This window comes from Sarcophilus harrisii, chromosome 3 (assembly GCF_902635505.1).
Source record: "Sarcophilus harrisii chromosome 3, mSarHar1.11, whole genome shotgun sequence".
NCBI classification, from domain to species: Eukaryota; Metazoa; Chordata; class Mammalia; order Dasyuromorphia; family Dasyuridae; genus Sarcophilus; species Sarcophilus harrisii.
The window spans coordinates 197,902,599-197,928,293 of NC_045428.1; the positions used below are offsets into that span (position 1 = coordinate 197,902,599).

Genomic DNA, 25,695 nt, shown 5'->3' on the forward strand with positions numbered 1-25,695 from the left:
GAGGTTTTTTCTTTACTTTTTGGTCTATGTTTTCTTTCACAACATGACTAATATGGAAATATTTTGCATAACTACACATATATAATAGTCCTTCTGTTCTGATAAGTGTGGCCAATCCTGATACTGACTTTATTTTCAATTCAATATAAATTTTACATATATAGTGATGCAAAATATTTTCATATTAGTCATGTTACTTTGAAAGAAAACAGACCAAACCATCCTACCCCCACCCCTCCCAAAAAACACACAAAACACAACAATCCTAAAAAAGTAGAGAAAGTTAAAGAAGTATGCTACATTCTGTATTCAGACACATCAATTCTTTCTCTGGGAATGCATAGATAACATTTTTTATAAGGCCTTCAGAGTTGTCTTGGATCATTAAATTGCTTAGAATGACATTCACAGATCATGTTACAATACTGCTGTTATTTTGTACACAATACATTTCATTTTACATCAGCTCATGGAAGTCTTTTCAAGTTTTTCTAAGAGCATCCTGCTCATCATTTTTTATAGCACAATAGTATTCCATCATATTATGATAAGTTTCATAAAGATATTTTGTATTTGCATTGCTAAAAGGGATACTTTTTTACCCTAGGAACTAAGTTAAAGTTCAATTAACCATTATACAATTTTTAAAAATTCTCCAACTATGCCAATCACTAATAACTCAGTGTTCTTTAAAATGGACTGATTTAAAAGGCAAAAGTAAACACACAGTGTTAAAATGTTTGTTGTTAAAAGGAAAAAAAATAATGAAAACTGGAAATTAAACAATAGGGAGTAATGATATATAAAAGGAAGGGAAATATGTTAACAGATACTTTCCTTTAGAGAATTTCAGATAGAAATGACATCTTTCATTTCTATGGATTCTGATCATATCAAACTTTTAAAAGAAGTAACAAGTTATTTGTCTCTAGTCTAGTGTAATTGTACTGAGTAACTAAGTGGTGCCAGACAGCTAAAGATATGACTGATAAAAATTTCCTTAGGGGCAGAGCCAAGAGAGCAGAGAAAAAAAAGATTTGCCCGAGTTCTTCCAAATTCCTTTCCTCTCCAACTTTAAATTATGCCATAAAACCAATTTTACAATAGCCCAAGACAACTTAAAAGGTTGGCAGGAAAAGGCTTGACACTGAGGTGAGAATAAAACACAAGAAAGCAGCAGGCTTTGGGGTCAACTAAATCTGCAGCAGGAGTTTCCAGAAACCTCAGCTCACAGATTATAAGCGTTTCAGATAATTGTTCAGAAGTGATTACAGCAATCCCTTTGCTGGCACTGAATACAGAATTCTGTTGCATTGTACATATGTGGATCTGAGCCCATTCACAAGGTGAGAAGCAATAGCACGTTAGAATGTGTAGCCAATCACAGTACTGTGGGGAAAAAGTGCTCTTGTGGTCATTCACAGACTCTAGCAAGGCCAGGATAACAGTAAATATATATCTTGATCCTACCAGTTTGGATTTACAGAGCCCCAAAACTATCTCTGAAAAGATACACATAAAATCAGAAGTTTGGGAAGAATGTTCTGTACATCCAACTTTGATATAAATTTAAAAGTCAAGAAATAAACTGGAAAAATGAGCAAACCACCATCAACATTATCAACTAAAGACCTAACCACATAAAGTTACTATAGTAATAGAGAAGATGAAAACACAAATTTAAAAAGAAAAAGGCAACAAAGTCAAAACTTTACAATCAAAGCCTCAAAGAAAAATGTAAATTGGTCTCAGGCCTCAAAAAAGCTCCAGATAGAGCTTTAAAAGGATTTTAAAAAGTCAAATAAGCTAAAGGAAAAATTGGGAAAAGAAGTAGTGATTAAAGAAAATCATGGGAAAATAAAGAATCAACACCTTGGTAAAGGAAAACAATCACAAAAATAACAAAATATTGCATATAATAACACCTTAAAAAAATACGTAAACAGAAAAAGAGGCACAAAAATCCACTGAAGAAAACTCCTTAAAAAGCAGAATCAGCCAAAACAGTAAAAGTTTGAAGAAGATAATTCCTTAAAAATTAGAATTAGAGAAGTGGAAGCTAATGGCTCCATGAGACATTAAGAAACAATAACACAAAAATCAAAAAAGGCGAAAAATAAAAGATAATGTGAAATATCTCATTATAATATGAAATGAAAATTCTTGTCACTTAATCTTTATTTGCCTTAATCCATTGAAGAGGGGAATGACAAACTACTCCAGTATCTTTGCCAAGAAAATTCCATATGGGGGTAATAAAGAACTGGACAAGACTGGACAACAACAACATGATAAATATTGATGAATTATTCTCTTTTGGATTTTATCATGAAATTCTTTAATGCCAGGTTTTTCCATTGTGTTAAATTTTTATTTGTGCTCATTTTCTCAGGGTCAGTCCTCAAAGGACTGAGTTCAATAGTTCTTGAAGGAAAGTCTCTTTTAGGTTTGTTTGTTTGTTTTTTTAAGCTTGGACATTTCTTGCTATTTTAAGGTTCTTAAGGGTGGAGGCTAAGCTTATTCACAATTCTCAGCCTTCTTATCAAAAGCCCTCTCCCCTGTTCTGATAAGTCTGGCCAGTCCAAAAATTGAATTCATTCTCTCCCCCAAACTATAATCTTAAGACTGTGAATGGGTAAGGTCATAAACTTCAACAAGAAGGTGAGGGAAACAAGCAGGGACAGACAATAGCATGACTGATGATTGGAGGATGACCACATAGAGCGTTCCAAGAGCATTTTGCCTTTTTACTTGCCATAGCCTCTATCGTGAAGACCTGGAAAATGGAAGTCTGAATAAGGAGAGTGAAGAAAGACAGTGCAAAAGAGAGAAAGGTGAGAAGAGCCAACACCAAAAATCTCTGTTAGTTTTCTATTCCCACTGGTAGAAATTCTGTTCTTAAATATAACTTCTTACTAGTTCTCTAAAGAAAAGAAAAGGCAGAATTATTCTCTATCTTTTACTTTTCACTTTTCCACTATGGTATGATGAAAATGTTCATAATTGAATGACAGATGCCATTCTTCTTGGAAGTTGTGCTTTCCAATGATATTCTTTCCTTTCCCTCAAATAGATGAAGTAGGAAATAGAAGACTTCTTGCACAATGGATCAAGCACGCAAGAGGTAGAAGTTGTCTTGAGCTAGTGCAGATGGAAGTAGAACTCCTGGCCTCCCAGAGGCCTTCTTTCAGGGGACATGGGCAACAGAAAATGGAAGGCATGTGGTGATAGTCAGAGAACATTTCCAAGGTCTCCATTCTCTTCTCGTCTAAGGCTGGAGATCAGGCAGGCCCAGTAGGAAGTGGAAGTCTTACTTGCAGGAGAAGTGGCACTGATGTTTACCAAAGTTGACCTGATCCCTGACTGTTGTCCCTCAGAGAATACATGTAGGAACATGAAAGATGAGTTGTCAGAATAAGAATTTACTCCTCTTTCAGGCATAGAGAGCAGACAGTACAAAGGAATATAGAAATGAAAAGCTGTGTGTGAGGAATAACAAGAAGGCCTGTTTGATTGGCTGTAGAAGAAAGAGGTTGAGGGGGGCAATGTATAATAAAAACTAGAAAAGGGAAGATGGGACCAAATTATGTGGTTTTAAATTGAGATAGATAAGAGAATGGAAGAAAGAGAGGAGAAAGGAAAGAGAGAAGAGAGGAAATGAAAAGGGAGAAGAAGAAGGCTTTGGACATATCCCAATTTAGAAGGAAGAATTATCAAAAAAAGAAGCAGAATATTTGGAAAAGGAGGAAAAATGGAATAGAATAGAATAATGGATTTCAAAGGGATAGAGACAATTGAGAGGGAAAATGTAGGCAAATCATCAATCATTTAAATGTAGGCAAGCCATTAAGCATTTAATAAGCATCTAATATGTGCCAGACACTGGGCTAAGCCTTGGGGATAGCAAGAAATGTAAAAAAAGCTGTTCTCAACGAACTCATAAACTATTAGGGAAGTCATCACAGAAATAATCATGTAGAAATGGAGATAATCACAGAGGGAAAGTACTATCAATAAAGAATACTGAGAAAGGCTTCTTTCAGAAGGTATAATTTTAGATGAAACTTAAAAGGAATTCAGGAAAGCCAGGAGGTAGAAACAAGGAGAGAATTTCAATCATGGGGGGGCAATCAATGAAAATGCAGAGTGGTGAGATACAGTACCTTGTGCAAAGGAACAGAAAGGGATTGGGATCAGCATCACTGGAACATAATGTGTATGTATGTAAGTAAGGTGTATGAAGATTGGAAAAATATAAAAGGAACCAAGTTATGTAGAGTTTTAAAAGCCAGAAAGATTATTTTATATTTGATCCTGGAGTTAATGGGGAGCCACCGGAATTTAATTAAAAGGAGAATGGTAGAGAATGACAAAATCTGACCAGAACTTTTGGAAGATCATTTTGATGGTTGAGTGGAAGGCAAACTTAAAATGGGAAAAGACTTGGAAGAAGGAAGATCAACCAGTAGCCAACTGCAAGAATCCAGGCATAAGGTGAGTTAAGAACTGCTTTGGCAATCTTAACACCTATGACAAACTCAGAATAAAATACAAAGTATTACAAAGAAAACCAATTATACTAAACTATAGTTATCTAAACTTTTGTTTTTAAACTAAGTTCGTAGATCCTAGGTAAGACTCCCTGAACTAAATGATCACTAAATGTCTCTTCCAACTTTAAATCTCCGATTCTTTTATAAGAACTGAGAGTTTTAGCTTTAATAACTAAGAAAATGTATGTTCCATTTAGCTATTTAAATATAACAGGGGGGAGGGAAGTCAGATTTTAAGTGACTAAGATGAGTATTGCCAACTTCTAGAAGATCAAATGAAAGAGAGAAAGAGCATTAGCTGAAGAGCACAAAAAGATCAAGAGAAAGTTTTAGTTCTTTACGCAAAGTTTTTAAGCAAAGAAAAAGAAACAATACTAAAAATGAGGAGAGAGATCTCACTATTATGAACCTAAAGGAAAAAAGAAGATAACGAGTTTTGAGATGTGGAGAAAGGAGGGGAAAGGCAATGGTATCTGGTATCTGAAATTTCAGTAAAGCAGGAACCAAGATCACTTGCAGAGAAAGATGGGGAAGTTGGATCTTTTGGGCATAGAGTAGAGTAGGTTTAGAATAGCTATTTTTTGAGGAATGAGATAAAAAGTCAATAAAGAATGCATGAAAGTATTTCATTGAGATAGTATAAACAGATGGATGCAATCAGTATGGTTTCAAGATTTTCTCCAATACTCCAAAGTACAAAGGAAAAAGAAGTTTAATAATTGGAGTTATCTGAAAAGGGGAGAGTAGAAACTCTAAGAAGTGTGGAAAATTTTAAAAATGGCCAATAATATAGCTATAGTACAAATGAGAAAAAGTTAAGTCCGAAATAGTGAAAACATATAGAACAAAGAAACATCACAGGGAAGTAAATCACATTAAAGTTTAAGAACAGGTTCAAAAGGAGCGAAGTCATGAAATGTAAGAGATTGTTTTCAGACTCCTCTACTAGGTTTTTCAAGCTCTAATAATCTGGCCATATACAGCCTAGCCAAATTTATTTTCCAGTAACAATACAATCTCTAATTTCATCACGCTAGTCTCCTTTTATGATCAATTAAATCATATTCAATAAAAAAGAAATTACAAGTCTAGTTACATAAGACAATTCAAAATTACAAGTACTTTAAAAAAATTAGATTTTTTTCATATTTTGTTTTTCATACATTATCTATATTTCCTATTGACTCCTTTCCCATTCCAAAGAATTACCTTAATAAGAGAATGAAATGGAAGCAGGGGAAAACAAGTAAAACTAACTAGCATATCAAACAAGTCTGATACTCAATTCTTCACCTTTACAACAAAGGATAATGGGAGATGTCTTTTTCCATGCTATTTGGTCAATATATTTAACGTCTTTCAGTTTAAATTTGTTGTTTCTATATAAATTGTTAAAGTCGTTGAATATGTTGTTTTCTAGTTCTACTTCATTTTTCTTCAGTCCACATAAATCTTCTCAGGCTACTACATTGTATTCATCATATTGATCATTTTTTTATATCTGATAATATTCCATTACTTGCATAGACCACAAACTTGTTTAGCCAATTAGCCAAGTAGATAGATAATCTACTTTGTTTTCAATTCTTTTCAACTACCAAAAAAGTAAGACTATAAATATTTTGGCTTATGAAACTTACTCTGATACAGACCTCCAATGTCCAAGAACTTTTTATATTAGTATATAAACTGGGGGGGAAAAATATTTTCATGACTTCCAAGTAATTACTTTAAGAACACAGTCTGCATACAAATTTTCCATGGCAAATTTTTTGTTGTTTGTTTTTTAAGCAGTGACGAAAAGTATAGCAATGATCTGATTTTCTAAATTAAATTTGTATTTTTTTAAACTACTTGCATTAAAATATTTAAAATATAAAATTCTTTGTAGCTATTATTGTCTGTTTCTATATACTATACAGCACTTCTAATGGAGAATATCGTGTAGTCAGTTTGCAATATGACTAAATGATTGCATAAGAGGGAGAAGTACTAACTACACAGATTTCAATTTAATTTATTTAGGTTTTATTTTATAGTGGATATGAAGTTAATGAATAAACTGGAGGAGATTATGACTCAAACCTATGGATTATAAAGGTCACATTAGAAGTAATGTGATCAGTTGATTGAAAGGAGAAAAACTAGAATCAAGAGACCACTTAGACCACTTAACACATATTATAACAGTTCAGTTACAATCTGATTACTTTAAAAAAAAAAAAAGGGCAAAAATAAAAATGCTGCAAAAACTAGTATATCTTTCAAAGAAAACAAAAACAGAAAATTAATTGGGAATATAAATGCTTAGGGAAGTCTTAGACAAGAAGGATAATGATAATGTCTTCTATAACTTCTCTTTCCCCAACCACAATACTTGGTGTCTCCAAAAGTCAATTCACCTCTGAAATCAAATAGTGTCATTGATATAACCTATATTTTCAAAAAGCTTCTGTATATAAACCAGATTGTCTCATTTATCTCTTTATTCACCATGATGCCTAGCAGACTATCTTCTTGTACATAGAAGAGGTCTAATAAATATCAGTCAAATTGACTGTGACTTGTAATTCTATTAGTGATACTCTGTAAGGCAAGGGATACAAGAAGACAATTACCTACTGAGTTGTGTGTTGTTTAATTTCTGTAAGTGTAAAGCTAAAAACTATTAACAGATAACCTGATGTCTAATGCAAATTGAGTAAGCTGGAAGAAATCATAAGGATGAAACAAATAGCACTGCTTCTGGGAAAAAAAAAGGTTCTATTTCATTTAAGTTCAAAGTAACAGTTATGTTATTCAAACCTTTTAACATGGTGTGTATCAGTCAAAAATTTTACAAACATCTTATTTGAGCCTCATTACAAGTGTATGAGTTAAATTAAGTGACTTGCCTATGGTTATACAACTAGTTGTATACCACTCTTGATTCTCAGTTCAGAACTCTCTCCTACACACACACACACACACACACACACGCACGCACTCCTATTTTCAGCTGAATTTCTAGCACATACTTAAAAATAATTATAAGTGACAATTGTGAAAATCTTCTCTAAAAGTTGCTGTTAAGAAAATGTGTTCAAAGCTGATTTTAGAAAGGCCTGGAAAGATTTGCATGAAGAGATGCTGAGGGAAACAAGCAGAACCAGGAATATAATGTACATAGTAACAGCAAGATAGTGCAATGATCAACTGTAAAAGATTGGGTTTTTCTCAATGATTCAGTGACCCAAGACAATCCCAATAAACTTTGGATGAAAAGTGCCATTTGCAGAGAGAACTATGGGCAATGACTGTAAATCAACAACATGCTATGTTCACTTTCTTTTTCCCCTTTTTCTTCTATTTTTTTCTCTCGTGGTTTTTCCCTTTTGTTCTGATTTTTCTTCTCCCAACATGATTCATAATGAAATGTTTATTTTTTTAAAAAAGAATATAGATGTATAACCAGAAAAAAATGTTTTTATAAAAAGAAAATGTGTTCATCCAAGAGAACATTGTATAGAGTAACAGCAACATTGTGTGTAATACTCAACCATGATAGATTTAACACTTCTCAGCAATACAGTACTCTAAAACAATTTCAAAAAACTTATGCTGGAAAATATTATTCATATCCAGAGAAAGAATTGTGGAGTGTGAATGCAGATTGAAGTATACTATTTTCCCTCTCCTTCCCTCCCCTTTTCTAGTGGTTTCTCCCTTTTCTCCTGATTGTTCTTCTAAAACATGGCTAATGTGGAAATGTTTAATATACTGTACATGTATAACATATCAGATTGTTTGCTATCTTGAGTTGAAGAGGGAAGAATACAGGGAGTGACACAGAAAGAAATTGGAACTCAAAATCTCATAAAAGTGAATTGTAGGGGGCAAGGCTAGGTGGCGCAGTGGATAGAGTACCAACCCTATAGTCAGGAGGATCTGAATTCAAATCTGACCTCAGACACTTAACACTTCTTAGCTGTGTGACCCTGGGCAAATCACTTAACCCCAATTGCCTCAGGAAAAAAAAAAAGTCAATATTGAAAACTATCTTTAGATGTACTTGGAAAAAAATAAAAAGTGGGGGAAAATGTGCTCATCCAATTGAATTCTTTCTTATTAAATAAATGTAAATGATCTTATTACACTGAAATTAATTATAGATAGTAAATCTTAAGGGTAGAGAGAAAACAAAAAAATATAATGTCTATCAAATGGATATCCCATGTCAGGAATGAATGAATATAATAAATAAATCTAATAAATCTAATACAACAGTTTTCAGTTTCCAGTTGGAAATTGATAAAGAAAAGGTGATAGCACACTAGTAATAGTCTCCTTCAATTTCACATTCTATCTTACATCCTAAAAGATCATGCACTCATAATTACAACATAGACAACAAGTGAAACAGGAGTCCAAATAGAAATGGATACCAGGTAATCAAAGAATAGGGAATACATTTTCAAAGAAAGCCAATCTGTTGATTTGTTCAGATTACACTTAATATTATTTTTTCTAATATTTTTATTTTCATTTATTTTTTATTTTGCTTTTTTGTTTCCTTTTTTTAAATTATAGCCTTTTATTTTCAAAATATATACCTGGATGATTTTTGACATTCACCCCTACAAAACCCTGTGTTCTCATTTTTTCCCTTCCTGATCCCCCCTCCTCCCGTTGGCAAGTGATCTAATATATGTTAAACATGCACAATTCCTCTGTACATATTTCCACAAATATCATGCTACACAAGAAAAATCAGATCCAAAAGAAAAAAAAAATGAGCAAGAAAACAAAATGCAAGCAAACAATAATAAAAAGAGTGAAAATACTACATTGTAGTCCACCTTCAGTTCCCACTGTCCTCTCTTTGGTACACTTAACATAATAAAGAGTTTACATATAGAGAGGAGAGGAAAGGAGAAAGAAAATATGGAAGAACAGAAAGAAGTGCAGAGTAACTCTGTATTAAATTTACTATAGAGGGAAAAAAAGAGAAAAAAAATTTAATATAGACTAAAAACAAACAATCCTACCTAACAGAAGTTCAGTTACATATATAATCTATTCTGCTCTTGGAATGTTGAATCATTCATGTTTATTGATACCTATATTCATAATAAAAAGGAATCAAATTTTAAACAAACAAAAGGTTAAAGAACAAATAGAATAGAGGTAAGAGAAAGATGTTTTCCTAGGTGGGATTGTAAATGTAGAGTTAGAAAGGAACCCAAGTCACCTAATCCAACTACTTCAATTTAGGCTGGGATAGGAATAATCTATCGAAGGTCTCTGCTTCACAGGCACAACTAATTTTTCTTTAAGAAAGTAGTGGGGAAGAAAGAACACTGGGAAATAAATGTAAACTGCTTGCATTTTTGTTTTTCTTCCCGGGTTATTTATATCTTCTGAATCCAATTCTCCCTGAGCAACAAGAGAACTGTTCGGTTCTGCACATATATATTGTATCTAAGATATACTGTAATCTATTTAACATGTATAGGACTGCTTGCCATTTGGGGAAAGGGGTGGAGGGAGAGAGGGGAAAAATCGGAACAGAAGTGAGTGCAAGGGATAATGTTGTAAAAAAATTACCCTGGCATGGATTCTGTCAATAAAAAGTTATTTTAAAAAAAAAGAAAGAAAGAAAGTAGTGGGGGCAGCTAGGTGGGGCACAGTAGATAGAGCACCAGCCCTGAAGGCAGGAGGACCTGAGTTCAAATTTGACCTCAGACACTTAACACTTCCTAGCTGTGTGACCCGGGGCAAGTCACTTAATCCCAATCGCCTCAGGAAAAAAAAAAAAAAGGTAGTGAAATTGCTGAGACATTATTGGTGTCTACACCAATTACTGATCTAGCTTATCAGCGGCCCAAGGACAAAAGGTCACCAAGAGTTCTCTCAGGTTTGAAAGATTCCTACATGCCCAACACAAAGATAGGGAAAATATGTTCAACAAAATCATTGCTATCAATACTGATTATCTTTTCCATGTTAAGATTAAGTAAATTTCTTTTTGTTAACCATTATATAGTCTCCTAATATCTCACTTCATTCCGAAACCAAATGTGAACTATCAGACTGGCTGGATTCAGGTTTATTTTACAACACATGTCATCTATCTTTTCCTATGAGGAAAAAAAAAACAAAAACAAAACACGAAGTCTATTAATGCTCTAGTAGAATTTAGCTAATTATGATAAAATATGATTCCAATGGACAAGACTGAAACCCAATCTTTGTTTCTACTAAAAAACATTTCAAAAGGACTTAAAAACATTTGGAACACATCCCAGTTTTAATTTAGACTTTATATACCTTATGATTCTAAGCAGCTTTTCAGTTACCTGTTATTATTAATTCCAATAACAGATGCTCAGGAAACTTCTATCTACCCATCTACTCATATAGAGACTGTGCACAAACAACATATAAACTGTAATGGGAATGGTAATAAGGCAAAGGAAGAAGAAAAGCAAATTATGGAGGACAGTTAGGAATTTCTAGGTGATAAACTTAGGGATGGATCTAGTTCTACATAGAAAGAACCAAAAACACTTTATGTTCTTTCTTTAACTAACTGAAACTTCAGGAAATAACTCAAAAACATACATTTAGGGAACATGAGAGATGATCATTTTCCTTACTTTATGTGCGTAAGCAAAAGAAATTATAGTAGGAAATGCATATTTTCACCTGTACATACTGGATGAAAAGGGAAAGGAGACCTACTGGAAGTCTAAATCATGACCTGCAGAGACCTAGGTCATAGGATCATAGAAAAGTTGGAAGGGTCATTCAACCCCTTCATTTTCCAAATGACTTTGGATTATATTATTAGATGATCTCTAAAGCACTGTTCCAGCTCTAAAGCTCTATGAATTTATGTTACTGGATGGTGGATTAAGTTAAGTTGCATGCTATACCCACTAGGGCATCACTTATAAATTACAACCATGATTTATTAAATCAAGAACTGGGATCCTTTAAAAATTAAAATAAAAAAAAAATCAACAAAATGTTTAACTATTAATGACATATAAGTGAAAGCAATTTTTCAACATCCTCTCCAACTTTATAGTATTTCTTGTATACATCTACTCTTCACTCACATGTCAACCTATTCACCCTTTCACCAATAATACTATTGCAAAAGCCTCCTGATGGATCTCCATGCTGGAAGTCTCTCTTCAATCCAATTCATTCTCCATTAAGCTTCCAGAATTATTTTCTTAAAGTATGTCACCTCCATACTTAATAAATTCCAGTGAATATCTCCAGGATATTCCACAAATATCATGCTACACAAGAAAAAATCAAATCCAAAAGGAAAAAAAATAAACAAAATGCAAGCAAATAATACCAAAAAGAGTGAAAATACTATGTTCTAGTCCATGTCCTCTTTTTGGCATATTTAATATTATAAAGAACTTACATATAGAGAGGAGAGGAATGGAGAAAGAAAATATGAAAGAGATAAATACTCAGGTATTTAAAGGTCCTCAGGTATTTAAGGATCTTTTTAACCTGGTCCCTTCCTGTTCTTCCAGACTCCTTACACTTAATATTTTTTCAAGCACTATAAGAAGCCAGCTTACATTGGTATATTTGCTATCCTTTGCACTTCAGATTCTCTGACTTTCTTCAAATCAACTCAAATTCCACTTTCTGCAAGAGACCATCATCTCCTATTAACTATGCACATATTTTGGAATTATCTATACATGTTGTCCCTCCCATTAAAACAGAAATATTAAGAGAACAGAGTTTTCTTGCTTCTTTTAGCACAGTCTGAAATAGTAAATGCCTAATAAATACTTGTTTACTGGCTCTAAGGCCACTTATTATATCTATAATAAGATCTATGGGTTAAAGTTCTTCCAACTCTCTTGGGTAAAACTTGGGGTACGAAGAGAATAGATAATGAGAATATGCAATATTCCTGAAATATGAAGGTTTTTATGAAGATTTCAACCACCTGTTCTAGGTCATTAGCAAGCATCTAACGCAGAACTGTATTTAATAATATGATACAACCACTCAACATTAGTGTCAAGCTCCTGGAGCATCTTCCCCATCCATAAAACAGGAAGCTAGAGCAGTTCAAATAGAGAATTTCCTGTAGGATACACACCACTTAGAAATACACAACTAATCATTCACATTTCAAAATAAACACAGCTGGCTGGAGTCTTTTTCCGAAAGTATGTAATGCAAGTAACACAAAAACTCAAGCTACCTCATTACCAGAACTGTGCTACCTAGAACAGGACAGAACCAGTCCATACTAAGCATCTATAACAATAAGAACCATGGGCAATAGAAAAAAACATAGGCTTTCCATCCCAAAAGTATAAAATTTAAAGACATCTTATTTTCTAACACCACAAACTTTGTTCTTGTAAACTGATGAAATTATCAGCACAGAAACCATTTGAGTAGTGTCAAGTATTCTAACAAGAAGCACTGGTACAACCTGCTTACCTTAATCAGGCACACCCCAATAAGAAGGCAAGTAACAAAACCAAAACTCAACCACCACCACCAAAACGCCCCAAAACAACAAAAAATTCCTCAAACACAAATTTGTCTATTTAAAATCTCTACATGAGCACCTCATAATGTCAAGTCCAACTAGCACTGCCCTTGCAGTCAAGCTCCAATTTAGACTTTTGTTTTTTCTAGGTGTTATCAGGGTTCGCTCTTTGGGCTACTCTCTGGGAAAGGAGAGGATTCTAAATTTGGGCTTCACAAATTTATTTTTAAAAAGTATCTATACAAGTGCATTTAAATTTTGCATCCCTATGTATTTTAAAAATAATTTTATTTTTCAATGCATTGAAATACATGAGCCTAAAAGGGGATCCCTAGGCTTAATTAATTAGATTTCCAAAGGAGTTCATAGGCTTAGGGGGTCCGTAAGTTTAAGCCCCCCCTCCCCCTCCCCAAGATCATAACACTCAAAAAGGGTTAAGGAACCTCAGGACGAGGAGAACTCCAAGGTCCCTTCTGACCTCTTGAATTCAAGGATTGTAATTGCGCCTTTCAAACCCGACACACCTACTCCGGGGACTAGGTCCGTGAGGTTAAAGACACCGAGGGAGGGATTCTGGGGGGAAAGTGCTCCAAACGCGGGGGCACAAGCTGTTGGAGCCCGACCGGCACCCGAGGGAAGTTGGGGACAGGGACGGTGACATGCCCTCCCGGTACCCACCTGCCAAATACTCGGCTTCAAACCTCCTCCGAGTCTCGCTGACAAGCTTAGATTTCTCCTGGGAAGGAACCTGGGGAAGGACACGAACAGAGGCTGAGACAGACTGCTGGGGATGGGCCCTTCCCCCTGAACTCTCGCATCCTTCCCCGGCTTCTCCCCTCGACCTTCCCAGAGGAGTCTCTTAGGCCTCGGGAGGCAGCCGACGCGCGGCCCGGCCCGGAGCGGCTCCGGCATCTGCTCACCTGGGCCATGGTCCCCGCTGCTCTCGCCGCCGCCGCCGTGGCCGACGCCCGGTCTCACATCCCCAGCCCAGGGTCCGCGGAGGCGAAACAGGCGAAGAAGGGAGGGGAGGCAGCGGAGGAGAGGAGCGGGCGGGTCCCGTGACACCGTACGAGGTGGGAGGGAGAGGGAGGAGGCTCCTGAGAAGCTGTCCAATCCACGGCTGCCGCCTCAGATGTGGGGGCGTGACCAGGACGCGTTTCCTTCAATCTCGGCCCTCTCGGGTTCCTCCCCCATCCCGAAGTCAGACCCTGCCCCTTCCTCAGGCCCCGCCTCCGCCGTTTGGCCACGCCTTCTTCCTTCCGGGCGTTGGACGCATTTGGGTTTTGTAGTCAAACTCACCCTCCTCCTCCGTTTTCCCCTCATGAACTCCTCCCAATACTCTCAGTTTTGTTTCCGGGTTAGGAGAGGTCGCCTTCTCCCCTCGTTCCCAGGATGCCTTGTGGGCGCGGGACTTTTTAGTGTGCGAGGCGGTAGTTGGCAGTCCCAAGGTAGGTGTTGTGGAGGAAGGAGGGAAAACTTAACGTCTTACCCCCAGAGTGGATCGGGGTGGGGGCGGGGTGTAGGGGGAGCTGAAGTGAGAGGGGAAAGCAGGGACCTTCTCTCCCCAGATTCTCCCTCTCGCGGTCCGGGAGGTTGTCAGCCCGCCCTAGCCGTGTTGCATACCCATTGTCCGGATTGGTAGTGGGCATCAGCCTTCCGCCATTCTTATCCACATTAATGGGCAGAAACTCAAAGCTTCAACCTTCAGGCCAGACGGGAAATCTTATCCCGAATTTTTGATGTTCGCCAATCCTGGAGGGAGGAGGTGAGGAAAGAGGCAGGGAGAGAAAGGGAAGGGAGGAGAGGGAGGCCTGCACCTGCTGCTTGGCCTCCCTCCTTCCGGTTTCTTACCTAATCTGCCAAATGAGGATGAGAATTCACTGCTTACCTCACAGTGTCCGGGGGGGGGGGGGGGGGAAGGGGGGAGGGGAGGAAAGTAAACCCTTAAGGATTCTATAGTTAGTAAGCATTCGTTAAGTGCCTACTATGTGCCCGGCAGCACTTTTCAAATCCAGAAATAGGAGAATAAATCTGCAGGCTGGCCCTAAAGGCTTAGTGCAGTTTTAAGGATTAATCACTTAGAACGTAAACGACTTTATTTTAAATATAAATGGTTTATATTTACTGGCTCTAGGGCCACTTGTTATATCTATAGTAAGATCTATGGGTTAAAGTTCTTCCAACTCTCTTGGGTAAAACTTGGGGTACGAAGAGAATAGATAATGAGAATATGCAACGTTCCTGAAATATGAAGGTTGTTCTGAAGATTTCAACCACCTGTTCTAGATCATTAGCAAGCATCTAACACAGAACTGTATTTAATAATACGATACATTAAATGAACTGAATAGTTTTAGTAACAACTGCACTAAGAATTTTGAGACCCTGCATACCTATATATATGTATTGTATGTAATTGTGTCATATGTTTTGTAAAATGTATGTAATTTCCACGCTATATATTATTTTGTGGTATATAATGTATATGCTATATATAATTTATGCATACATTTACATATATATATGCATGTATAGGTCTGTGACACATAGATGTATATAAAAATAGGAGACCCAAGATTTATGCTCTAGTTTAAAATTTTTTTGTTAAGTTATATTTGATTATAATAATGAAATTCACGCGTAAAATCTCAGAATTGGAGAAGTCTTTAAAGGCCATTCTTTCCCCAGAGCATGGCATCCCTTCAATAGAATTCCTGTTAGGTAGTCAGCCAACCCATCACGTAGTGTCAAATAAATCAATGCTTCACCCAGAATGCTGTTTGAGTTTTAGACAACTTTCTTTTCTACTGGGCACAGTCCATACAAAGACACAGTTTGATACTTTTATGTCCACAAGGAGAGCATATATTGCATGGAAGTGTAAAATGAAACAATCTGCTGAGAGAAAAATATTTTTATTTGGGATACATGGAAGGCTTCACAGAGGAACTAATAATACAATAGTTTATATAGTTTTATAAATTATGTAAGTTGTAGTTTTTAACAAGGCAGCATGGTTAGTCAATAGAAAGTGGGCCTTTGGAGTAAGGAAGACCTGGGTTCAGCCCAGTTTCTGACACATAGTCTATGGGGTGACCATAGGCAAGTCATTTATCTTTTCTGTATTCCAGATCTTAAGATTACGGTTTGTTAATGAGTTGCTGATCTACATCAGTAAAGCAATTTTTCATACTTGAAATATCCTGTCCTTATGAAATCATAGATAAAGTACTTTCAAAGACTCTTATGTAAGTAGATTATCCCAATAAAGCCTTAAAACAGCTCAGTGTAATATATATCATAGGGAATTTTTATACCTGTTTCATAGATGAAGAAACTAGAGTAAAAGGGATAAATGATTTACCCATGATTACATAATTAGTAAATGTCATGGGTTAATTTGAAACTCTGGTCTCTCCTGTCTCTTAAGTTTTAGTTGCTTTAACACTGTAGTAGTGCTGAATCCCTCTAAAATAATGGATATGGTGAGGTAAAATATAGTAGCAAACACTGAATTTTACATTACAAACATGTAATGACTTACCTATAGGATTTTAAATATAAAATCTTAAATGTATTTTATAATAAAACAATACTTGGATGCATATACTCACTGCCTTTAAAAAAAAGAATTAGGAAACTTAAAAGTGTTAATGTTTATAGTCCCCTTTACTTAAAGTAGTATAATGATAACTACACTAATAAATAAGTATACTAATAAAAATAAAATATAATTTCCCTGAGAAGAGGGATTGACTATTGCCTCATACAGTGCTTTATATTGAGTATACAGATCAAGTTTGTTGAATAACAAATAGGTTTCATCTTTATAGGTGTCACCTTCATGCATTGGTTAAATGGACTCTCTTGACCTATATCCCATTTGGCAGGCTCAGAAGAAGCAAATATTGACCTACCCTCCCCCTCTCCCCCCTACTTCCCCACTGACTTTCCAATAGTTCCTTCCACTTTCATTCTTGTATCAGGGGCCATTTGGATATTTATAACTTTTGAGGGCCATAAGAAAGTATCAACTTATAAAACTCAAGCACTGGAAGTTGTGCCTAGCTTTTAGCTCCTTATTGCCTGCAGATGGCTTGGCAAATGATTCCAAGGGCCTTATGTGACAGGACATTCCCCATCTCTGTCTTAATGCTAAACTTTCCCCCTTGTATACTCCTTGACAGAAACCAGAGTCTGATTTCTGTTTTTCTTTCTCATAGTTGGCCAGACTCCTTCAGCATTGCCTCTTCCATAGTCAAGTAGACATGGCTGCTCACTCATCTTGAATGAGTAGAAAATTATCTGCTACATTTTTTCTAAGAAGGTGGTGAATCTCTTCTGCTCTATTCTGATCTCTAGACCTCTGGCAATAACATATGACCTGTCAATAAGAGCCCATGATGAAAGGGAAAGAGTCTCTTCTGCTAACTTGAGGCCCGGATACAAGGCCCTTCTGTATTCTTTACAGTTTAAATAAAATTATAATTTGTTTGATGATTGCTTTTAATAAGATAAAGCTGCTAGGTTCCCTTGAAAGAATGCCAGATAGTGGAATTACCTGCTTCCACCTGGGTGGTGGTGTCAGAAAACTGGATCATCTACTGTAGCAACCTTCACATTATAAGAAATTCTCTGATACAAAGATTACATTAAGTATAATAATGCTTAAATAATATTATAAACATATATCAGAAAGTATATAAAATGGCTATGTTTTCTACACTGAAGTAATAGAAGCTAATGCATATCAGATCTTCATTCAGAACATATCTTTAGATGTTATCTATTCATTTCAGCAGATATGTATGTATTGTTAAATATAAAATACTGTGTTAGACTAGAGACAATTTCAGTGAAGTTATATTTTTGTTAGTGTACTTTTAAATATCCCATGTTTTATTTTATTTTTTTAAATTGACTATGTAGATATATAATATCCTTTCAGACAGTTTCCTACTTAAAAAAAAAAATGTGGTTGAGAGCTGGCCTTTGAATCAGGAAGGTGTAAGTTCTACTCCAGCTTCCCATACAAATTGGCTGTGTGACTTAACCAAATTATTTAACATTTCAATACTTCAAGCTACTTTCTAATATTGAAAGTCATAAACAGTTGTCTATCTGCACTGGAAGAGGAAGTTTTTCATATAGGAGTTCCCATGTCAGGAAAGTAGTAACAAGAACAACAATAGTATATTGGAATTCTTCAGGCAAATTACACATGTTATAAGATATAAAGAATCCTGAAATCAAAGTTGAGTGGGAAAAGCACCTATAAAGCAATCAACACTTGATGCAATACCATTCAATGCATTTTTTCTAACTGGAGAATGTACCTTAACAGAACTTATCTGTCTTAACAAAAATCCCTATAGTATTAATGAAACATGAAACCCATTACCTTGAAGTAGATGTAGAGAGATGAATGTTTCTTTACCAAAAAGAAGAGGATAAATATCCATTTTTAGTGTTCAAGATAAATAGGTCTTATGTTTGGAACTTGTGTATATCATTTTACTGAGCCATGGCATAAAGTTTGGTAAAATATACATTGGATTTGTTGAATCCAACGAAAAATGGCTTATCCCAGGATAGAGTTTATGAAATTGCTAAAATCTAAGAATGGAATCAAAAGGTCTTTCATGGGCAATATCCACATGAACTCAGACAATATGTTGACAAAAGAAGCATTGAGCAAATGGCTGAATCATGTGGATTTGTTTGTGCAAATAGAAGGAATTAGTATGACAAGTACCAGGTCATTGCCACCATAAATTATAAAAGGGTTATTATCAGTGAAATTTATACAATAAAATAGTAGAAACTTTTCTGCAAATTGTAAAAATAATTTTTATTTTTAATATCTTTATTTTAATACCTAGTATGACATTAACTGGTGGTTAAAATTAAGAACTTATTGTCGAATGTGAACATTCATGACAGATTCTCCTGCTACAAATTCAAGCTGGAGAATTCAACCTGTAAACTGTTGTAAACTTGACCATTCTCATTGTTTAAATTAATTAGCCAAAATATCCTGGACATCCTGGACATAATATTGATTCATGAAAATTTAAGAGCAATGATTTTTAGAAATGTTGCCATTCCAAATACTTAAAAAATTTCAAGCTACTTGAAATGAAAAACTTTCAAAATCTAGAGATCCATCAGAGATATTAAAGTCATTTGGGAACAGGCTGACGTGTATACATCATCCTTGTTGTTCTGTCATCAACTGGAGCTATACCAAAAATGCTTTCAGTGTGAGTCACCAGTGAAGATGCTTACATAATAATACTTTTATTTAATTAAGTTAATGTAATCACTTATGCATATAATGCTAAAATATAAGAATAATATCAGGGTACTGGCATGTCTCCAGACCATGTATGTATGTGAACCTTGTCAAAATGATGAGAATAACAAAGGTTTATGAAATGATTTCTTTACAAACCTATGAAGTAAGTAGTACAGAAATCTCATGAAAGGCTATGACTTATCCATAGTGTCATAATAAGTATCAGGGGCAAAATTTAAACTCAAGTTTCCTAAATCCCAAGACCATCAGTTTTCCTGCATTGCCTTTCAATGTAGATGTGTAATAAATATTTTTGGAATTGAATTCTTCAATTTAGATTTAAGTGGTATTTAAAAAGATGACAGTACATCTCTCTACAATTCATTAAATTTTGAACTGGAAAAGACTAAGAGATTGTCCACATTTTACAAATGAGGAAACAAACAGAAGTGATGAAGTTATAAGATTCTCCTAGTGTCCCAGCAGGTAGTAATAAATAGCAGAACCAAAATTTGAACTTTTGTATTATCTGACTCCTAGCTTCATTGCTTTTCCTACCACCCATGCTGTTGTCCAAGTATGTGCACTTATTTTCCAAAGATTCACTTATTTTTAGTAATTTAGTAAATATTTAATATTTTTAGTAACTCCTTTTAGTAAGGAGTTAGAGCTAGGACACTCGGCCTATAGAGTTAGGGGTCATTCACCTACCTTTTTTCATCATTTCACATTGATATTGTCTTCTCCCAATTCTTCCAGTAATTTTTAATAGGTACCATTTCCATTTCCTACTTGAGGAATTGTTCAGTAATCAGGATCACATAATTAAAACGTGAAAAAACTAGGATATAAACCCTAGTCTTCTGACTTCTGTCCAATACTTTTAACTCCAAACTGACTTTACTGTGTCAAAGTGACTTCATTATCATGTGAGGGGAAAGCCCAGATATAATACCAAGCATTATTAAATTCTTCTGGAAAGATGATGTCGAGAGAGAAATGGGATAGATGAAGTGGATAATTAAATTCCAGTTTATTGTATTTATCTGTTACTTTTTATTTTGAATGTTATCCCCAATTATTTGTAAAAAAAAACAAAAATAAAAAAAACAAAAAAAAAAAAAAACAGTTAACATTCATTTAAAAAAATTGGGATTCCAAATTCTTTCTCTCTCAATTGCAAAAGATATTTCTATATTAGGTTGTGAAAGAAAATGCAGAACTCCCCAAAAAGAACAAAAAAAACCCAATTGAAAAATACTATTCTTCAAACTACATTCAGATTTCATTATATCTCTCTCTGAAGGTGGATAGTGTTTTTCATCATAAGTCCTTTGGAATGGTCTAGGATCATTGTATTGCTGAACATAATTGAGTCATTCACAAATGATTATATTTTTACTATGTACAAATTTCTTCTAGTTCTGCTTACTTTACTTTGGATTTGTTCATGTAAATCTCCAGGTTTTTCTGAAGTCCTGCTCATCATTTCTTATAGCACAGTAGTATTTTATCACAATCATATATCACAACTGTTCAACCATTCCCCAATTGATGGGTGTCCCCTCTTCCCATTCTTTGCCACCACTAAAAGAATTGATATACATATTTTCAGACAAGTAGGTCCTTTTCCCTTTAAAAAAAAAAAATAAATAACTCTCTGGGATACAGATCTAGTAGTAGTATTGCTGCAAATACCTTTGGGCATAGTTCCAAATTGCTCTTCAGTTGGATCAGTTCACAACTTTACCAATGGTTCATTTGTGTCCTAACTCATATTCTCTTCAACACTTATCATTTTCTTTTTCTGTCATATTAGCCAATATGGTGGTATCTCAGAGTTATTTTAATTTCCATTTCTCTAATCAATAGTGACTTAAAACAATTTTTTCGTATAATTGCAGATAGCTCTGATTTCTTCTGAAAACTTATTGTTCATATTCTTTGGCCATTGATCAGTTGAATGAAATGTCTTTACTTTTTATAGCATACATCTCTTCCTAGTTTCATTTTACCACATAAAGATTATCAACTGGCATATGTGGTCATGAAAAATAGAAAGAATCTTGATAATAATTTCACAGATATTCCCCAATACCTATTTTAACTTCTCAAAGGTTTTTGCTATAGAATTTAGTTGTGCAGCAAAGATTTTAGATTTTAGTTTTATATGTTCTCTGTTACTAATGGAACAGGGAAGGACAGAGGGCTTATTGTCCAGAAAATCAACCTCAGAACAATGAAGGTTGCCCCTATTATGGACTTATTTTGAATTGAGTTTTACTTAGTGTTCTTGGATAAGTTAGGTTATTTCTGACTGTGTTTTGAACTATAGCATTAATAATAGCACCTACTTAAGGGGTTCTAATTTTGAGGGATATTTGTAAAACCCTTGGCCTTCAAATTAGTGCTTCAGAAGAATAGCTTTTTTAGCTTCAGTTTTATATGTTCCTTAAGCACTGAAAATGGTCAGTGTGTTATGAACAGAAAATTTGAAGCATTCACTTTCATAAACAAGTTAAATGTGCTAAGTCATCTAACATAATATTCAGAATTAAGACAACTGAATTTGTCTTTTAAAATGAGAATTCTATGATTATGTGGAATAGTTTTTTATATAAAGCTCTTTAAATGGAAAAAATTAAACTTGATAATTTATTTTTTCAATAGTTTGTGCCTTTGAGAATTGCTTTCTTCACATTTCATAAGAAAATGTCTATAAAGTAGTTCCTGTATATGTAGCAAGTCTATGACAAATGTTATTTAAAACTAATGCTTACACAAACAAAACCTACACAAACAGGATTAAAAGGGAAGTTCAAAGCTAGGAAAAAAGTTTTTACAGCCAATATTTCTGATAAAGGTCTCATTTCTAAAATATATAAAGAACTGTTGTTATAAGAATACAAGTAATTCCCCAATTAACTAATGGTCAAAGAATATGAATAGACAGTTTTCAGATGATGAAATTAAAGCCATCTATAGTCATGTAAAAAATGCTCTAAATCACTATTGATTAGAGAAATGCAAATTAAACCAACAACTCTGAGGTACTACCTCCCATTTGTCAGATAGGCTAAAGTAACAGGAAAAGATAATGATAAATGTTGAAGGGGATGCAGGAAAACTGGGACACTAATGCCTTGTTAGTAGGATTTTGAAATGATTCAACCATTCTGGAGAGCAATTTGGAACTGTGCCTGGGTCTGTATCCCAAAGAAATCATAAAGGAGGAAAAAGGACACACGTGCAAAAATGTTTGTTGTCGCACTTTTTATGCTCAAAAGAATTGGAAAATGACTAAATGCCCATCAATGAGGGAATGACTGAATAAGTTATGGAATGAAATGGTATGAAAAGTAATGGAATATTATTGTCCTATAAAAAATGAACAGCAAGCTAATTTTAGAAAAGCCCGGTAAGATTTACAAGAACTGATATTGAGTGAAACAAGCAGAACCAGAAATACATTGTACATAATAGTAGCAAGAATGTGAGATAATCAACTACGAAAAACTTGGTTCTTCTCAGTGGTTCAGTGATCCAAAGCCAATCCCGATAAACTTTGGATAGAAAATGCCATTTGCATGCATCCAGAAAAAAAATTAATGTAACATGTGTTGGTTTACATATGGAAATTGAATGTAAACCAACACATGTTACATTAATTTTTTTTTTTCTTCATGGAAAAGGGTTTTTCCCTTTTGTTCTGATTTTTTTCTCTCCTAACATTCTTCAAAAAGAAAAAGTATTTTAAAAAATGAAATGTGCTTGTATAACCAGAAAGAAAAAAATTAAACATTTAAAATTAATGCTTAGATGTTGTGGAGCTCCCCCTTCAGAATTGTTGGTTTTTTTCCACACCAGTCTGTTAATTTTATTCAAATTCTTTGAAGGCACCAATTATAAAATTAATGGTTTTCCTCTAATTGGGTTGTAAAAACAATGGATTCAAGTAGATTAAACATTTCTAGAACAGGAAGAAGAAATAGTGAGCTTGTTTTTATTTTTGTTTTTTTCCCCCTGGTTATGTCTTTTGCAAGATTAAAAATGTATACTCCAAGGCCATCGTAGGGAAAGAAAAATATCCTTTACTCCAGAATTCTCTCATGGATCTTGGATTTTGGGGGCATTTGGGAGAGAAGATTCACTCTAGTGATACAGATCAGAAGCTAACCATACCTGCCTTGTATGTGGCCTTCTATAAATTCTTTGCAAGAAGTTTTCCTCCAGATCTGTATGCATTTTGTAGATATCATTAATTTGATCTTAGTTCTTTCTTACTACCTAGCTAGTCCACCTGTTTCTTTTAGTTATATTTTTCTCCCATAGCATCCTGTATACCATTTTTACTTGGTCTTTTTTATTATATGTTATAGCTGACTTATATGTTATTTCTCAAAGAATACCATAAAATATTCTGATCATACAAACAACAGTAGGAATGGCATATTTCTTATATATTATTCATCATCATATTCATATATCATGGATCATTCTTTGTGATTGATATGTTCCAGTTCTTTGAGTGTGGTTTCCAAAGGTGTCCTACATCTTCAAATACAAAGAGGGTTTTTGTTTTCATTTTTTTCCCTCTTTTCCCATGGCTAATCATTAACATCAAAATCTAGAGACATTATTTTCTGACTAAAGCAAGACATTTCATTCACTTAAATGCCTATGGTTCTACTGTGATTTTTAAAAATTATAATAATTGATATTACAATAACCATAAAAATTATAACTGATATTAAATGGAGCTATCATTATCAGTATGTTGAAATTCTTAGGGATTTGCCTAAACTTTATTTCCTTAAGCATATATACTTATATATTATAACTCATTTTCTGATTGTCAGTTTGTGTTCTAATTAAAGGTTTAAAAAACATAATTAAGATAGATACTACAATAACAACTTTATAGGTCTTATTTTTCTGGTAAATGTAAAACGTTGTTATAGGCAGTACTTAACATTTTTTTTTAAAAAGCAATCTTCCTAATTGATGTCAATGTTTCTTTTTTTTAAGATTGGAATCCTCTTTGGGGCAATTTGCACCTAAAAATCAAATTCACATAAAGATTTGACATTGTTGAAAGACAACAGCAGAAGAGCAATGTCATCTAATGAGCAAGAGAATCTTTTATCTTACTGTGGGGAAGTCCTTATTTTTCAACTGTCACAAGGAGATTTGGCAGAAGAAGGAATTACAAAAACATCCAAATTACATGTGAAAAGAATGACATTTGATAGAAGCACAAGAGCATTTATTCAGAAGTCCACTGGTATATTTAGCTTTCATGGAGAACGCTCAAGTTTTGAAATAATCTGTTGCAGCTGTGCATCAGATTTCAGAACAGGAATTAATCTCCCTTGTGTTTTGATAAGAAGAAACAAAAAGAAAAGTGTTTTCATGTATTTTTTATTGTTACTTCATAATTCTAATAAGTTTGAACAGCGAATGAATTTTACATTAGACTATGAGATGAAGGATGACATAAAGATACTTAATGGTCCATCAATCTTATGGAGACATAACAGAACTTTCTTTTATATTTCTTCCAAAAATGACAGAATTATCAGTGCTCCAGTTAAATTTTCTTCCATCAAGTGGGCAGGAGAGTTTGAAAATCTAGGTATTATTTTATTTGGAGTAGAAGAACCTCATTCCACTAAGAGAGAAAGTAGCCAGAAGTCTTCAGAGTCAGATTATATAATTTGGGGTACTGAATTTTGTGCATATTCTATTGAAAATCAAAAAATATTAAATAGTGCATATTTTTTGCCTCATGCTTATGGCAGTGTGGTAACATGTATATATATTTGTACAATTAAAGAAGTGAATACTGTGTTAAGGATTTCACTGATTGCTTTAACTCAAAAGAATCAACTTATTTGGTTCCAAGATGGTGTCCCTAAAAGAGTATGCCAGCTTCCATTTCAGGATCCCTGTGCATTACAAGTTATGACTTCAGGTGGTGGAGACTTACTCTATATTGTATCATTTAGATCCAGTGATGTTTGTGCCATCTGGAAAAAAAGCTTTCAGGTATAATAACTGTTCTTATAAAATTGTATTTATTTTGCTCATTCATACATATAGATTTTTTTTTAAATTATGTCTTTTTTTTTTTTTTTTTTTTTTTTTTTGCACTGAGGCAATTGGGGTTAAGTGATTTGCCCAGGGTCACACAGCTAGGAAGTAAAGTCTGAGGTTAGATTTGAACTCAGGCCCTCTTGACTTCAGGGTTGGTGCTCTATCTACTACGCCACCTAGCTGCTTCTAGTCTTAATATATTTTCAATGAACAGCTTGCCT

At 34.4% G+C, this 25,695-nt stretch overlaps 2 protein-coding genes across 8 annotated transcripts in view; one reads left to right on the forward strand and one right to left on the reverse strand.

Moving 5' to 3' along the window:
* MOSPD2 (motile sperm domain containing 2) overlaps window positions 1-14,105 on the reverse strand; it is a 57,511-nt gene extending 43,406 nt beyond the window's left edge. For 4 of the 5 annotated variants that reach the window (XR_001120826.3, XM_023500327.2, XM_012546074.3 and 1 more), the window contains exons 1-2: window positions 14,001-14,104; window positions 13,759-13,828 (exon numbers count right to left, since the gene is read on the reverse strand). Coding sequence is in view for 4 of the 5 variants with exons in the window: in XM_023500327.2 (XP_023356095.1) it covers window positions 13,759-13,828; window positions 14,001-14,009 (79 nt within the window). In the remaining variant the exon portion in view is untranslated. Of the gene's footprint in view, window positions 1-13,758; window positions 13,829-14,000 lie in introns of all 5 variants that reach the window. The other variant, XM_023500326.2, reaches the window with a different exon arrangement.
* Window positions 14,106-14,294: 189 nt separating this feature from the next.
* Window positions 14,295-25,695, forward strand: part of FANCB (FA complementation group B) — a 34,966-nt gene continuing 23,565 nt past the window's right edge. For 2 of the 3 annotated variants that reach the window (XM_012546072.3, XM_023500325.2), the window contains exons 1-2: window positions 14,295-14,528; window positions 24,407-25,426. In XM_012546072.3, coding sequence (XP_012401526.2) covers window positions 24,494-25,426 — 933 coding nt within the window. In that variant the 5' untranslated portion in view covers window positions 14,295-14,528; window positions 24,407-24,493. Of the gene's footprint in view, window positions 14,529-14,575; window positions 14,846-24,406; window positions 25,427-25,695 lie in introns of those variants that run through there. The other variant, XM_031958983.1, reaches the window with a different exon arrangement.